We start from the raw sequence: 14,602 nt of genomic DNA, 5'->3' as shown, positions 1-14,602 counted from the left end.
AATCTTAAAAGCTTAATACTAATAACAAGATTAGTTCCAACACGACGTGTCCCTTCAGCCGTGGTCAGAGGAGCTGCAGCGGCAACGCGGTGACCGGCTGCAGAGCACAAGCAGCAGCGTCAAAGCACATCACGGCAACACAGTGGCCGGCGGCAGAACACACGCCGGAATGTAGCCGCCGCGGGAGGGGGAGCAGGATAGAGAGGACTCACCTCGCCGGTCAGACTCGCCGGGATGTAGTCCCCGCGGAAGACCATGGCCGTCGGCCGTCGAGGACTACCGAGCGCGACTCGCCGTCGAGTAGCCGCCGCGGTCTCCTGGCATTGCTGCCGGCGAGAGGAAGGGGATGAGCCGTTCCTGGTCAATCAGGGAGCATGGGCATTTTGGTCATTATATGCGGGACCCATCTGAGAGAGGGCAAAAAATCAAAGTCCAAGGTAAAGAGTGGCAATAGATCAATTATGATGTAAGGAGTGGCAAATTGTCAAAGTGCAAAGTAACTGGTGGCAAAAAGTCAAAAAACCCCACTAACTTGGTGCTAGATACATCCATTCGAGGGACAAGCTTTTTTGAAAGGAGGGAGTACTTGTTTAATGTTCTTTAAAATGCTTGATTAACATTTTTCAAATACATGTTCAACTACACACATTGTATATTTTTTGTATCCATTTTTCATATGTATGAGAAATATTTTCTCTATACACCTTTAACATTTTTCAAATACTTGGTTCACATGTTTTTCAATTTTTTTATGTAAAGTTCTTGTGTGTATTTGGTATATTTGGAACTACGAACAAAAGTAAAAAACCAGAAAAAAGAAAAAAAAACGAGGTTGGGTCTCCCGCTCGTCTGGGCCGCCCCAACTCGTGCGTCCCTTCAGGCGAGGGTTCCCGGCCACCCCTATGTCTCACCCCAGCCGCCGCCCCGCTCCGAGTTAGGCCCTCGACCTCCGCCACCGATCCCAGCCTCCGGACGGGAAGCGTCGCTTCGATTCGGCCATCCCTCCGGAGACGAGCCTGCTGTCTGTGTCTGATGTTAGCCTGGAGCGGCCAGACCTTTCGGAGGTAGCATGGGAGACGAGGCTCGCTCTGGCTGAACGACCATGTCCGCTGGTGGTGAACCCTGAACAGAGGGCCCTTATTGGTGACCTCTGCCCATCCCTATCTGTGTTTCAGCATGCAAAATTTTCATTCAGATATGATTCCTGATGTTTAAGCTGCAAAATTCCTGCTCTTCGGGTACAGTAGTGTATACATAATTACATATAGAGGTACTGATTGCTTGTCTGCTCGCTCGTATGACTCCTCATGTTCAAGCTGCAAAATGTTCTTCAATTGGATGTAAACTAGAATCAAATTCCCAAAATATGCTTTGCTATTTGTTTGATTCTTCGATCAATAGCAGCGTAGTATATCTGCGACAGTTCTTAGGAGCAGCGCTAATATCTGAGAGTTCTTAATAGCAGCGCTAATATATCAACCCTGCTGTTCTTTCACAATTTTAATACTCCCTCTGATCCATATTAATTGTTGCAGATTTAGTACACTAAAATCAGTGACGATTAATACGGATCGGAGGGATGTACTAAATCAGCGACGATTAGGGGGGGAGGGGGGGGGGGGGGGGGGGTAGCATTTATTATGTCTATGGTTTACAGAATTTGCAAGCTTTGTAGTTCTTATAATCCTATTTGCTGGTTTCAGTTCCAACATGTTTTTTTCTATTGGCACGATGAACTGATGGCCTCTTCTTGTTGCCCTCAGAGCCAGCTATGAAAAATTCAGACAAGTATATGCAAGAAATCAGAGAGTATTGGAAGAAGATCGATGAGCTAAATGCAACCCTTCCTGAGAAGGATCAGTTCTTCACTGTTTCTATTCAACCTCGATGTCCAGAACCAGCTTCCTTTTTCACGTACTACAGACTCTATGCATTGGACAACACCAATCCAAGTGAAATTTCTACCATTATCATCTTCAATTAAGCATCTATATACACTGCTGTACTGCTGAATTTTATTTTCTGTACTTCTTTCAGCTCCCCTTACAAGCAAACGATTCACAGAACCGAGAAAAGACTACCCGGTATTGACTATGCTCCAAATATTCTCATTCAGATATGTTGGCGACTTCCTGGGTGATCAGAGCATGCTAGTATATGGGTTCATTGCTATCCGGGATGAGTTGGATTGTCTGCGCAATTACATCTTCAACTGTCCTAGAGAGCAGGCGCACGAGATAACACCGGTCAGTTAATGTGATTTGAGTAAAATATGATCATTTGTTTAAGTTTTCTCTTCAAATGGTGACAGGATCTTGTTAGTATAACTAGAACAGAGTGTCGCTCTGTAAGCTGTTCGAGTGCACATTCACAGAACAGAGTGTCATTTCTTCTATAAAAATATGCTGTCAAGGGCTAGTCCTAGTTTGTCTCATTTTTTAAATCTTGTTAGAATAATGCAGCTTAGAAGAGCCTGCCTAGAATTAAAACTGGTGTGTGTAATAATGAATTGTACAACCAATGCGGTCAGGGTATCTTGATTTGCTATGTGCATATTAAGAGCATTGAACGGTAATGAAACTAAGATATGATATTATTAAATTATGTGCATATCGTTCAAGTTATTCTATAGTAATACTTCAGATGATAGTCTGCTGTCCTGTAATCTACGAGGATGCATTATGTACTTATATACATCAGACTTTATATATGTGCAAGGAGCAGGAAATGTGTTGGCTGGCAACACCTCAATGCAACATGTCATTATAAAGTAATGAGTTGGGTGTAACAGTAGTGCTAGTTATACTTGAAATTTAAGATCCCTGATTCCTGCTGGCATTCTCTTTCTGTCATTCAAAACATTACCGTTGATTGAGCATTTCTTTTGTACTTAAAATAGGATTCCGGGACGTTGCCGCTCATATCTCCTGTTCGTGGGAACTCTATTCTCGATGGTGTTCTTCTTGAGTACAGCCTGAAGGTCAAGTCTAATGGCAGTGACAACGCTGAGATGGATTATGTATTAGCTGATGGTTGCATTGAATATACAGATCACATGATTCTGCGTGGCACTACACTGAAGTCGAGGCTTTTTGGCAAGCTTGGCCCAGTGGACTTCCATTATGCTTTCCTTAGCCAGGGTATCGAAGCAACAGTTGACATTGAGATTCCAATGGCTAGTCCAGCTTGGGGCCTGAAGGCAGTGACTGCATTTACCAGTGGACTTTCAGATGCAATTGTGCTGTATGATGGGTCTACTGATTCTTCTCCTGCACAATCAGTGTTCCCTATATCATCAGTTGTTACTGTTCAACTGGGTCATGAGCTAAAGCTTAATTTTGACATCACCTCTAAGGATACTGTGCGCAAGGGGTGTGCGAGGAGGTTTGTGCCCTGGAAAGCAGCGTCGGCGCAGTACCAAAGGCCTGATGTTGTGATGGATGGAGAGCCGGAACCAAAGACATATTCCCGTTTCCTCACTTTCATTTCACAGAAATGTTCATTTGACAGTGGTAAAGTCTCAGTCGGTGACGAGTTCAAAGCTGAGGTTACAGTGATCTGGTCTACCATGGGGCCGTATTGATCGGTGGTATGTTTTCTTCCTGCACCAGTGGTTATGTAGTCTTATGAAATTAGTTCTACCCTTCTGTGTCTTGATTTTCCTTCTTTCTGCGTTAACGCCAGCTGTCTGACTGCGGTGAAAACTCCAGCGCGAATCAATGAATGGATGATGTGTGGAGTGCAAACGGCAGATATCCTTGTTCCAGTTCAAGTTCTACCATTATTCTTCTTGTTAGTCATCACTTGGTAGACGGATCATACTTTAATTGAATGTACCGTGCGCCATTTGGAGTACTCTGATCCAGCTTTACCTTTGTGTATATATGTTGTTCTGGTGACTCCTGATTTGATACTTCGTACGTAGAACTGTCTCCTTGCTTTGACTGGTTCTCTCTTGTTGACGTTGAAATCAAATATCGAAGGGTTGATTTTCCTTTTCTGAGTTGGAGAATGTTTGAATTTAAGGGTGTTAGTGTCTGCTTTTAGGCGATGGAATTAGCTGCTTCATATAGAAGTTGACGACGATCCCTTTCGTATCTATTCTGGCTTGCCGCAAATAAGAGGTGTTGTCTGGAGATTGATAGATCATGGATCACTAGCAAGAATCATGTCCATGTCGCCCTTTCGCATTGAGGTTTAACTATGATATAGTTGATCTTGATTTGGATGGACTAGAGAGGTCAATACCGCCTCCGGGACCATTGCTCTCCTCAATTTTTCCTTCATTTCTCTTTAGAAAAGAGACGCTTTGCTTGGCTTTAATGAACTGAAGCCCTTAAGGTTTACAGGTTCAGCAGTAATAGAAAATGTAAGTGCTACTACAAACCCTCAAAAGGGCGGGTGGTTCAACAGCCCACACACCGATACAAACCCAAAGGGCCCTATGCTCAACTGCGAAACAAAATGGAGGTGATGATCGATCAGTGGACATTAAAAGTTTGGGTCGAACGTCTTGCCTGATAGGGCTGACGGCTTCGTGTTATAAAGACGGGAGATCGATCCCACAGGAACGTTACAGAGTTGGTTTGATGTTTACATGATCTTGAAGAACAAGGAAAGCTAGAAGGAGTCGGACCCAACTACCATAACAGAGAGGTCCTATGCTAGTACGTAACTAGAGTCCTAGTACATGACATAGTTTAACATCCTCCCTTAATCACAACCTTGACAAGTTGAGATTACGCTTGAATGATTTAAAGCTTCTAGTCGGCAATGCCTTTGTAAGACCATCTGCAATATGATCTTTTGAATGTACAAACCTTATCTTCAGTTGTTTGTTGGCAACTCTTTCTCTGACAAAATGGAAGTCTATCTCGATGTGTTTTGTTCTTGCATGAAAGACCGGATTTGTAGAAAGATATGTAGCACCAAAATTGTCAGACCATAGACACGGAGATTGAGTTTGTCTTACACCAAGTTCTTTAAGCATGGACTGCACCCAGATAATTTCTGCTATAGCACTAGCCAAGGCATTATACTCTGCTTCTGTACTTGACCTTGAGACTGTAGCATGTTTCTTTGCACACCAAGAGATCAAATTTGGCCTATAAAATATTGCAAATCCTCCTGTTGACCTTCTATCATCTGGACAACCCGCCCAATCTGAATTAGAAAAAACACTGACAAGTGTGGAAGATGACTTGCTGAACGTTAGACCAATGTCTGGAGCATTTTTCACATATCTTAAGATACGCTTTGCAGTTGTCCAATGAGCTGTAGTAGATGCATGAAGAAACTGACACACTTTATTCACAGCAAAGGAAATATCAGGACGAGCAAGAGTCAAGTACTGAAGTGCACCTACTATACTTCTGTATCTGGTGCTATCCTCTTGATTCAATAGCTCTCCTTCTGCAAGTGACAACTGTTCTGTACTGGACAAAGGTGTTGGTGATGGTTTGCAGGCTTGCATGCCAACTCTACTCAGAAGATCAGTTGCATATTTTTCTTGAGAAAGATGAAGACCTTCCCTGGTTTTCTTAACTTCAATGCCAAGGAAGAAGTGCAAGTCTCCTAAATCCTTGAGAGCAAATTTGGAGTTTAGGTCTTTTAGCAGCCCCGTCACTGCCTCATTTGATGAGCTTGTAAAATGATATCATCAACGTATATAAGAACAAATATAGATGTATTTGACTTATTATAAATAAACAAGGAAGTATCTGACTTGGAAGGAGGAAAACCAAGTTTTTGCAGCTTTAAACTCAATTGAGAATACCATGCCTTCGGAGCTTGCTTCAGACCATATAATGCTTTGTCAAGTTTGCACACATGAAAAGGTGCATTTTTGTCCTCAAAACCAGGTGGTTGTTTCATATACACTTCCTCTTCCAGGTGGAACAGAGGCTCCAAATGTCACTAACCAAAGCGTTTGGGGTCACGGGCGATGGAGAACAGTCCATGGAACTTGCTCGCGAGAGGGACGTGACAAATTTGCTTAAAGTTCACCTTGAAACTTGATACAAACTGTCAGAGAAAATCGTAAGTTTCATATGCAAAGTCTTCAGTTTCAAATATTAAAACATAAAATTTACTGTGCACTCGTGTGGGTTCCAACTACTTTGCGAATCGCGAGAAAAACAAGCGGCCATGTAGGGCTAGGCAGGTGCATGCTCCCTCACCTGCTTACCCCTGCAAATTTCCGGTCAATTCAATTTCCCAACCGCTAGCCACTCATCGTATTTGATATGTTAACTGATGTTATTTTCCTTTGTGATTCTTTTTCCGATAAAAGACATTTTTATTGATTCATAATATAGTACCGAGGGCTACGATAGTAATGAACCACACCGGGCTCTACATAACTAGGATACACACAACCAACAACACAAACACACACACCCATAAGATACACCAACAAAGAGCTAAGTCATGCAAGACCAAATCTATACACCTCCAAACAGTTTCGCTCGTGCTACCTCCAGGGGACAGCTCAGCCAAACCCTAGCCGTCGCCGCCTCCGATCTCCCTTCCTCTTTCTTTCCTCGTTGCCGCCGAAGGAAGCCGGCGAGCGAAGCTCGTCCGGCGGACGACGGACGGCGTTGGCGGGCCCGTGTCCTTCCTCCACGAGGAGGCCTCCGGCTGATGCGCGACGATGCCCCTAGGCACCATGCGTGGAGGCAGAGTCTGGGTGCTGGGGCGGTGGCCACGCCACCACGGCTGTGAGGGTGGGGAGACCGTGGCGACTGGTGGCGGTGGATCAGGGGTTCCACTGCCAAGATTCGATATGTTGCTGGTGGTATCCGCTCGAGCACTGGCCCGCGGCCCGGGGCGGTGGGTTTGCGTCTAGGATGGCTATCTCCGCCGGCGAGGTTGGGGACCGGAGGTGCGTTGGGCATGCAGGGTTTGGGCAAGGCCCGGATGTGATGCCGATGGTGTCTGGGGTCATCTCAATCCGGCAATCGGCGCGCACGGTGTTGGGAACCTGGTAGGTTGATCCTGGATCACAAAGCGGCGGCTCTGGGCGGCGGTCCAACGGGTCTTTGCTTCGGTGTGGCGAGGACGGTCAGACGTAGTCGTTGTTGGTGGCGGAGAGGTCGACAGCGTTCGGTGTCACCTTTTCATCGTCGATGAGCGTGTCTCTCCTTCCTGCAGTGGTGGACTCAGGCGACAACCTGCTCCCCCATCTCGGCTCCGGTGGTTTGGAATCCGGTCACGAGCCAGAGCGAAATCTCCGCTCGGCTTGACGATGCTGGCAGCACCGACGCATGAAGGTGTCACATCCTGCTTGGGGGCACCGTCATGGCCCTGATCATGTGCCCCCTCGAGCGTCTGGGGAAACCCTTGTTCCGGTTCACTGGAACAAATGGGGATAACGTCACGACGTCATTCCCTTCATGAAGGCGCTTTGGCTGTTCACAGAGTCCTCGGTGCTGGATATTGGGGCGCCTCCTGTGCATCTTCTTCTTTAGGCCCGGCAAGGTCCTACAACCTACTTGTTGATCCTCTAGGCACTATGTGTGTGGAGGTACCTTGATCCAGTCAGTTTTGTAGTCGTTGCTGTGATTTGGATGTGGCTTGCAACAGTAGTGATGCGGTCTATTTGCTCTATACCATGTTTTCCTTGCCTTCTTGGCTGGAGATATGGCCAGGCGAGTTCTCTTACTCTCGATTGTAGTAGGTGTGTGGTTTCTTTCTTTTGTGATGTTGTTACACGTAGTAGTGTTCATGTATACCGGTGATATTCACGTGAGTGGGTTGTTGTGATGTTGTTACATGTAGTAGTGTTCATGTATACTGATGATGTTCACATGAGTTCTACACAAACACCACGATTACCTGCAAGTAGGTCCATAACCTCTTAAGCAATGAAGCACACTCTTACAAAGGGGCCGCACAAACTACCCCCGAGCCTGAAGCCACCACAATTTCTAGGGAGCTTATTAATTACTGCTAGTACGAGGGAACATTTTGCCCATCTAGGCCATGTTCTAAAGGTTCGTGTAACATGACAAACGAAACCAACACAAAGTGCTTAGCTACTTAAATGTGCATACCGCCAACCCTCATGTACACGCCAAAATCAGGCACAGCTGACTCTGGGACAACGCTGAAATCCCATACATCAAGTAACTTAAAGTCAAATCCTCGACGCATCTCATTTTCAGGAAATCTCGCCGTGCAAAACTCCGTGACCAGTCACTACTAGGAAAAGGGCTATAGATGGAATGGCCACTAATGACGCACCAGACATGTGGTGCGCCATTGCTATGTAGCAGTGGCGCACCATGTGCTGGTGCGCCATTAGTAACAATTTTTTTTATTTTGCCAGACATACTAATGACGCACCAGGGCACAGTGCGCCATTACTAGTTACAACTAGTAATGGCGCACCAGCAACATAGTGCGCCACTACAATATTTTTTTTCTTTTTTTCTTTTTTGCAAAACTACTAATGGCGCACCTGGGGCAGTGCGCCATTACTAGTTTAAGCTAGTAATGGCGCACTGCTCCCTGGTGCGCCATTAGTGTTTTTTTTGCAAAACTACTAATGGCGCACCACCAGCAGGTGCGCCATTAGTAACCAGGGTTACTAATGGCACATTATGTGGTGGTGCGCCATTAGTAACCTGGGACGAGCTAGATATTTTGGACAGCCACAACTACCCACTCACTTTCCCCACTTCATTCTCTCCTCCCTCCTCCAAGCTTGTCTCGGCTGCCTCCTCCTCCTCACCTCATTTGCACCATAAATTCATCCAAATTACGTGGTTAAACCCTCTTTTTTGATAGGTAAGTAAGGGGAAGCTATCTTTATGTTGTTCTCCCTCCAACAACGTGCACATGCACTTTTTATGTCCTAGCTAGATCTATGTATGTTTGTGGTGTTGCATATATGTTTGTGTTTGCAAGTACCGGTATTTGAAATGCGATAGTTGCCAATGCAATATTTTGCCGGAATGTTGATTCATTTCCGTTTCGGCGAGAATTTTGGCACTATGCATTCTTTTTGGCCCTATTTTTAGGGAAAGTCATGCCAAATTTTTTCTTGGTTCTAAAATATCGTTTTGCTCTACCCCGCAGGCGACCATGGTCCGCACGATGACCGAAGGCATCGTGAATAGGTTTTTGAGCTCCGCGAAGGCCGAGATGCTTGAAAAGAACGAGACGGAGATAAGATGTCCGTGTCGAAGATGCAAGCTGAAGAGCCTTATTGCGGACCCGGATTCCGGGCAGGTGCGGGACCACCTGCTCTTCCGTGGTTTCATGGATGGCTATCGGTGGCAAGGTGATGAAGATGACTATGAAGTCGTCCATGGGGGTCGGGCAAGAAATGAGGATGGGCAGCAAGACAACCACCGCGGATCGGGCGGGCGAGAAGACGAAGAATCTTCAGGACATGATCACGACGGTGATGCTGTACACAGTCATCATGTAGAAGATGCCGGACATGATGATGAGGAAGATGCGGGAGCAGACGAAGGGCATGATCATGAAGATGAAGATGCCGGCGGAGCAGATGACGATGGACCATCGATGGGCTGGGTGCAGGACCCTCATATTCAAGAGCTGCTTCTCAAGCAGACGGATAACGCAAGAGCTGCCGCCCGAGAGAAAGCCAAGCTGGATCAACTGGAGATAGACGCGGTTACTCCATTGTATGAAGGATGCAGGCCCGAGGATACCCGCCTGAAAGTAACGCTCATGGCTCTGGAGATGAAGGTAAAGTACAAAATGACCGACGCATGCTTCGACGAGAACATGTCATTCTGGCACGAACGTCTTCCCAAGGGGAACAAGTGCCCGACCAGTTTCGAGGAGGCTAAAGGATACTAATGACGCATCGCAGCGCAGTGCGCCATTAGTATGCCAGAGGGTACTAATGGCGCATCACCCAGTAGTGCACCATTAGTATCCAGTGCGCCATTAGTATGGCAAAGCACATGGGTATATATGGCCCCCTGGGAGGCATACTAATGGCGCACCGTGGCCTATACTAATGGTGTACTGCCCGGTGCGCCATTAGAGTACCAGATACTAATGGCGCACCAGCAGTGCGCCATTAGTAAAAAATACTAGTGGCGTGATGCTAGTGGCGCACCAGTAGTGCGCTATTAGTAGGCAAAACTGGTGCGCCACTAGTAAGCCTTTTTCTAGTAGTGAGTCTACTTCTCCGACTAGAAGCGGCATGTCAAGTGACAAGCTTACATTTCCTAGACTAAATACAATACTGCTAGGTCAATTTGGAATTGTTTGCCAGATATTTATAAGCGAGCAGTAGGCACATGAGGTGACTCGTCTAGATATTCGGCATATTTTATATGTAAAATATTAAAAAAAATCATTGGGATCCTGGCATTCCATATTTACGAAGCAAATGATCTCACGTGCATTGTCAATCTCTTGTCATCACAACTACAACTTTTTATTAAATGTCGGTTGTACTCACGACCTAAATAACAATACATGTGGCTACGGAGGCATTAGTAAAGTTGGTGTCCCTCCATCCATCTACACCCAGTGCATAAATACATTGCATGCTTTCATGCTCGACGGCTCACAAGAAAACTTCAGCTGAGAGGATAACAATGGGAAAGGATATAGTCGCCGGTCAGGAGGTAGAATAACAGAGTCAGCACCCAACAAGATCATTAGGGAATAGGAAGCATCAAGAATTTGAGCGGTACAGTAGGCCAAGGAGCGTCGGTGTGCAGTACCGACATACACATCTCTCTTACTCATCTACCGACTTAGAGTCATATTGCACCAAGTCATGTTGGTGATACCTGAATAGCTTCGGAGAATTCGACGATATCCATGCTGGTTGTGATGCCTTTACACCAAGTCGTGTTACCGACGTAGCTACTCCGGATTGCCGCAGATATTGATAGGTCACGGACCTGCTATATGTGCACAGTCCGAACCACCGCTTGGGCGCCCTGCATTTTGTAGGAGATTTTGGCGTGCGCTGCACCTCGTCAGCTCAAACTCAGACTCAAAGGCTTTGCTCGAACGCCTTGTAAAGTGGTTTTTCAACTCCTCCAAGGCTATTTTTCCAATTAGCACAGTACCAAGTCTAGCTTACGCAGTTCAAAATAAGGAGTCCAAAGTACACAAGCCTCGCAATAATGAACAATCACAACCGAAGTACATTTAGCTAGGAAATATTTAAGCCCAACTTTAGCAGAGTGCAAATCATATTCTGGTGTCACTCTCTCACAATCTAGTTTCAGATATGTATTTCAAAATTCAAGTAATATAGGTTTGCATGCGATCAAATGTTAAAAGAAGTTAGCATGTTTGATTGGATTTTATTGAGGGGAATGTCTTGTAGTGCACTTTATTCATTTGAGATACTACATCCCGAACAAGAGAGCTTATGGGATCTCCATCTCAAAATAAAACACTGTTTGAATCATAAACATTGCCTAGCTAATCAAGTTAGATTGGATTTAACGTTCTAAAAATATGTGTTATATATTAACCGGATTATCTCATCTTCAACCAGACCAAAATAAAATAAAATAGCCCATAAATGATATGTGCACGTTTAGTTCGCAGTTTCGGGGTGAGCTTTTAAAAATAACAAAGAAACTACATAGTTAGAAACCTCCAAAAAAAGTGGGGAACAATCCATCATGTGCTTCGATGCCCTCTTTATATCCACAAACTTTGACCAAAACTATTTTAATTTCTACGCTTGAGATGCACATGTTAAAAACACAGCAGCATGATTTTAATTTTTGAAATGTGCTTTTCATGTGGATCTATTTTTAAAAACCACTTAGTCACCGTAAACAGTAGAGCTACGAGTCCAAATCTAACTAAGTGAATGGAAACGATCAACACCAATAAGAGTTCAGACCTACTTACGAAAATGCACTTGCATCCAACCCAGGGCATCGATCACCATCACATGCAATAGCAACCAGGCAAAAGCCATATGGAAATCTCAAACACAATGGGACTTAAGGTACTTCAGTTACTGCAGATACCACGAAACGTTTTGCTGGCACTACTAGTATATTACTGCCAGCATGGGGACACGTTTTGCCCAGCTAGGCCATGTCCTTCGAAAGGTTCGGGTTGGATGGCCAATGGAACCAAACCAACACAGGGCGCTAGAGCGCTGAGATGTGCACAACGTTAACCCCTTATGTACATGCCAAAATCAGGCACAGCTGATCCTGGAACAATCTTACCACCCAATACCACCACCATTGCCGGCATCCCCGCCCTTGTTGCTGTCCCATCCACCACCACTCACCTTAGTTCCTGGAACTGTCGCCGCCACCGCCTTGGCTCCTGCTCCCTTCGGCCTTGTCCCAAGATCCTTCCTTCTTCGAACCACCTTCTAAAATGGCATGGGAGAGAGACTTATTGCTTTGATGGATTGTAAAATTAGCATAAGAAATGCCCAATAGACAAAGACATTGAACATACTGAAGCCGGAGAAAATTGATGGATGCCAGGGGGGCAAAAAAGGTGAAAGCGCTGAGGCTAAAACAAAAGTGAGTCCTTTTCAGTCATTGAAGTCAAGGATCCTCAGTGGTCATACCTAAGCCTCCGGTTCCTTTTGACGAATTACAGCTTTCTCTTTCCCCATGATCCTCCTTCGGTACCAGCGGTAGTGTCGGCAGGAGGAGCACACCTCTGACCCAGGATAGATGATTTATTGCCACTAACCGAGGATAGACGATCCATTGCCAAAAGATGGCTTGTTTTGATAAACATCGGGCCCCACCACCAACACACGGGGCGACACACGCTGGGCGAGGGAAGCGGGCGCGGCAGTCGTGGTCACCCTGGGGGCGGCCTGGGTACATGCGTCAGCGACTGCCGAGTGGCCGGCTCCATGGCTTATTCGGTTGTTAGCGTGCGCCGGTTTAGATTATGTCGGGCACCTCTCCTTCTCTGTTGCTAGGCCGGTGGATGGTCGTTGCTCTCCGGCTCCGACCAATTTTGGTGTGCTGTTGGTGGCCTGTTAGCAGGTCTTTTGGGGAGGCTGGTTCTCAGTGTGTTCGGGTCGGAGTCATGTTGCTCGGTTCATCCTGTTTGGTAGTACCTTGGTCGGCATGCCCCTTAACAGAGAGTGAGTTGCAGAAAACCACCACATTGACGCCCAGATTTGCAGAAAACACCGTTTTACGAATTTCTGTCAGAAAGCATTGATTCTCGGCCTAATCTTTTGCAAAAAACACTAATATGTGGCTTAGGCCATTTTAATGATGATTATGACACTTGGGTCCCACCGGACAGGGTGATGTTGCTCTGCGACTTCTGCCTCGACCCGATCTATGCGCCGTCGTCCGTCCGCACCGTCGCAGGCGGCTACCGCGCCCCGGAGGTGGTGGGCACGCGCGGATGTGTACTCCTTCGGCGTGCTCCTCCGAATTCTTCTGCCTCCCCAACCCCTTCCTTCACCATCAGTTCAGGATATGGCCGCCGGAGTTCCCTCCGTCAAGACCGTGGCGCCGCCTGCTACACACGGCAGCAAGCACCAGCAGCGGCGGCGGGCGGTGGCGGGAAGCCAAGTGCTTGCCGCAGCAAGAGTGTGGGGGCTCTGGGGAGGAGGCATGTGGCGGCGAGCCCGAGCGGCAACCCCTGCCGCACCATGCGGCAGCGCCATCGGGCTGGCGTCAGTGGGAACCAGAGTGACGGCGGGCTGTACTATTGCGAAGTAGACCAGTCAAACGAGTCTATGTGGCTTTTTTTTTACCGAGTCAGCTTCTGACGAGCAGGACCCACATGTCATAATCATGCCTAAGCCAAGTATTAGTGTTTTTTGCAAAAGATTAGGCCGGAAATCAGTGCTTTGCAGAGATTCCTGAACAAAGGATGAGTGTAAGATAACCCAACATGAAGATAGTCATTGACAACGTATTTAGCAGATAATTACTGGGAAAATTCCTTCGGATAGTTCATCTGGCCTTTTGGTTGCATTTCTTGGCTGCAGTTGGACTTTGTGCCAAGAATATGCAACGGGTCATCTAGTTTTATAAATAGCGATAGAATTTTAAAAGGAATTAGCATGTTGGGTTGGATTTAATGCTCTACAAATATGTATTACATATTAACCGGGGTATCTCATCTTCAACCCATCTAGGCCCTAAACCCATCCATCCTTGCCACGGATTCCATGGAGCCCAATTAAAAACCAAATTTAGAAGCTTTCCAGCGGGAAAAAAAACTATGACTGAAAATATGTTCATGTGTAGGCTACACAAAAAAAGACAATATAAATAGGATTATGTGCATTTTCAATCTCTTGAAATACAACTGCAAGCTTTTATAAATGTCAGTTGTACTCACGACGTGAACACTCAAATCCTAGATAACAAATTAACAACGCATGTGGCTTACAGAGGTAGTACAACCTGTATCCACCCGGGATCCGGCCATCTACACCCAGTACATACGGGTGAGGGAGTCCTGGATTAGGGGATCCTCGGACGGCCGGACTATATACTTTAGCCGGACTGTTGGACCATGAAGATACAAGATTGAAGACTTCGTCCCGTGTCCGGATGGGACTCTCCTTGGCGTGGAAGGCAAGCTTGGCAAATACGGATATGTAGATTTCCTCCCTTGTAACCGACTCTGT

General features: G+C 46.2%; 1 protein-coding gene across 4 annotated transcripts; it reads left to right on the top strand.

Annotated features, from left to right (window-relative positions):
- Nucleotides 1-405: 405 nt before the first annotated feature.
- LOC120964420 (uncharacterized) lies at nt 406-3,989 on the top strand. Of its 4 annotated transcripts, none has more exons than XM_040389104.3 (5): nt 406-1,143; nt 1,764-1,952; nt 2,117-2,246; nt 2,900-3,589; nt 3,685-3,989. In XM_040389104.3, exons 2-4 carry the CDS (start codon nt 1,888-1,890, stop codon nt 3,581-3,583), a joined length of 879 nt encoding a protein of 292 aa, XP_040245038.1. In that variant the 5' UTR covers nt 406-1,143; nt 1,764-1,887; the 3' UTR covers nt 3,584-3,589; nt 3,685-3,989. The 4 variants fall into 4 exon arrangements, with proteins under 4 accessions (XP_040245038.1, XP_040245035.1, XP_045084504.1 ...); XM_040389101.3 differs by having other exon boundaries at nt 407-1,143; nt 2,038-2,246; XM_045228569.1 differs by lacking the exon at nt 406-1,143 and having other exon boundaries at nt 1,661-1,952.
- The last annotated feature ends 10,613 nt before the right edge of the window (nt 3,990-14,602 follow it).

The sequence above is a fragment of the Aegilops tauschii genome, chromosome 1 (genome assembly GCF_002575655.3).
Source record: "Aegilops tauschii subsp. strangulata cultivar AL8/78 chromosome 1, Aet v6.0, whole genome shotgun sequence".
In the NCBI taxonomy this organism is placed as follows: domain Eukaryota; kingdom Viridiplantae; phylum Streptophyta; class Magnoliopsida; order Poales; family Poaceae; genus Aegilops; species Aegilops tauschii.
The sequence above is the reverse complement of the archived record's forward strand: the minus strand, read 5'-3'. Positions and strand labels throughout refer to the sequence as shown.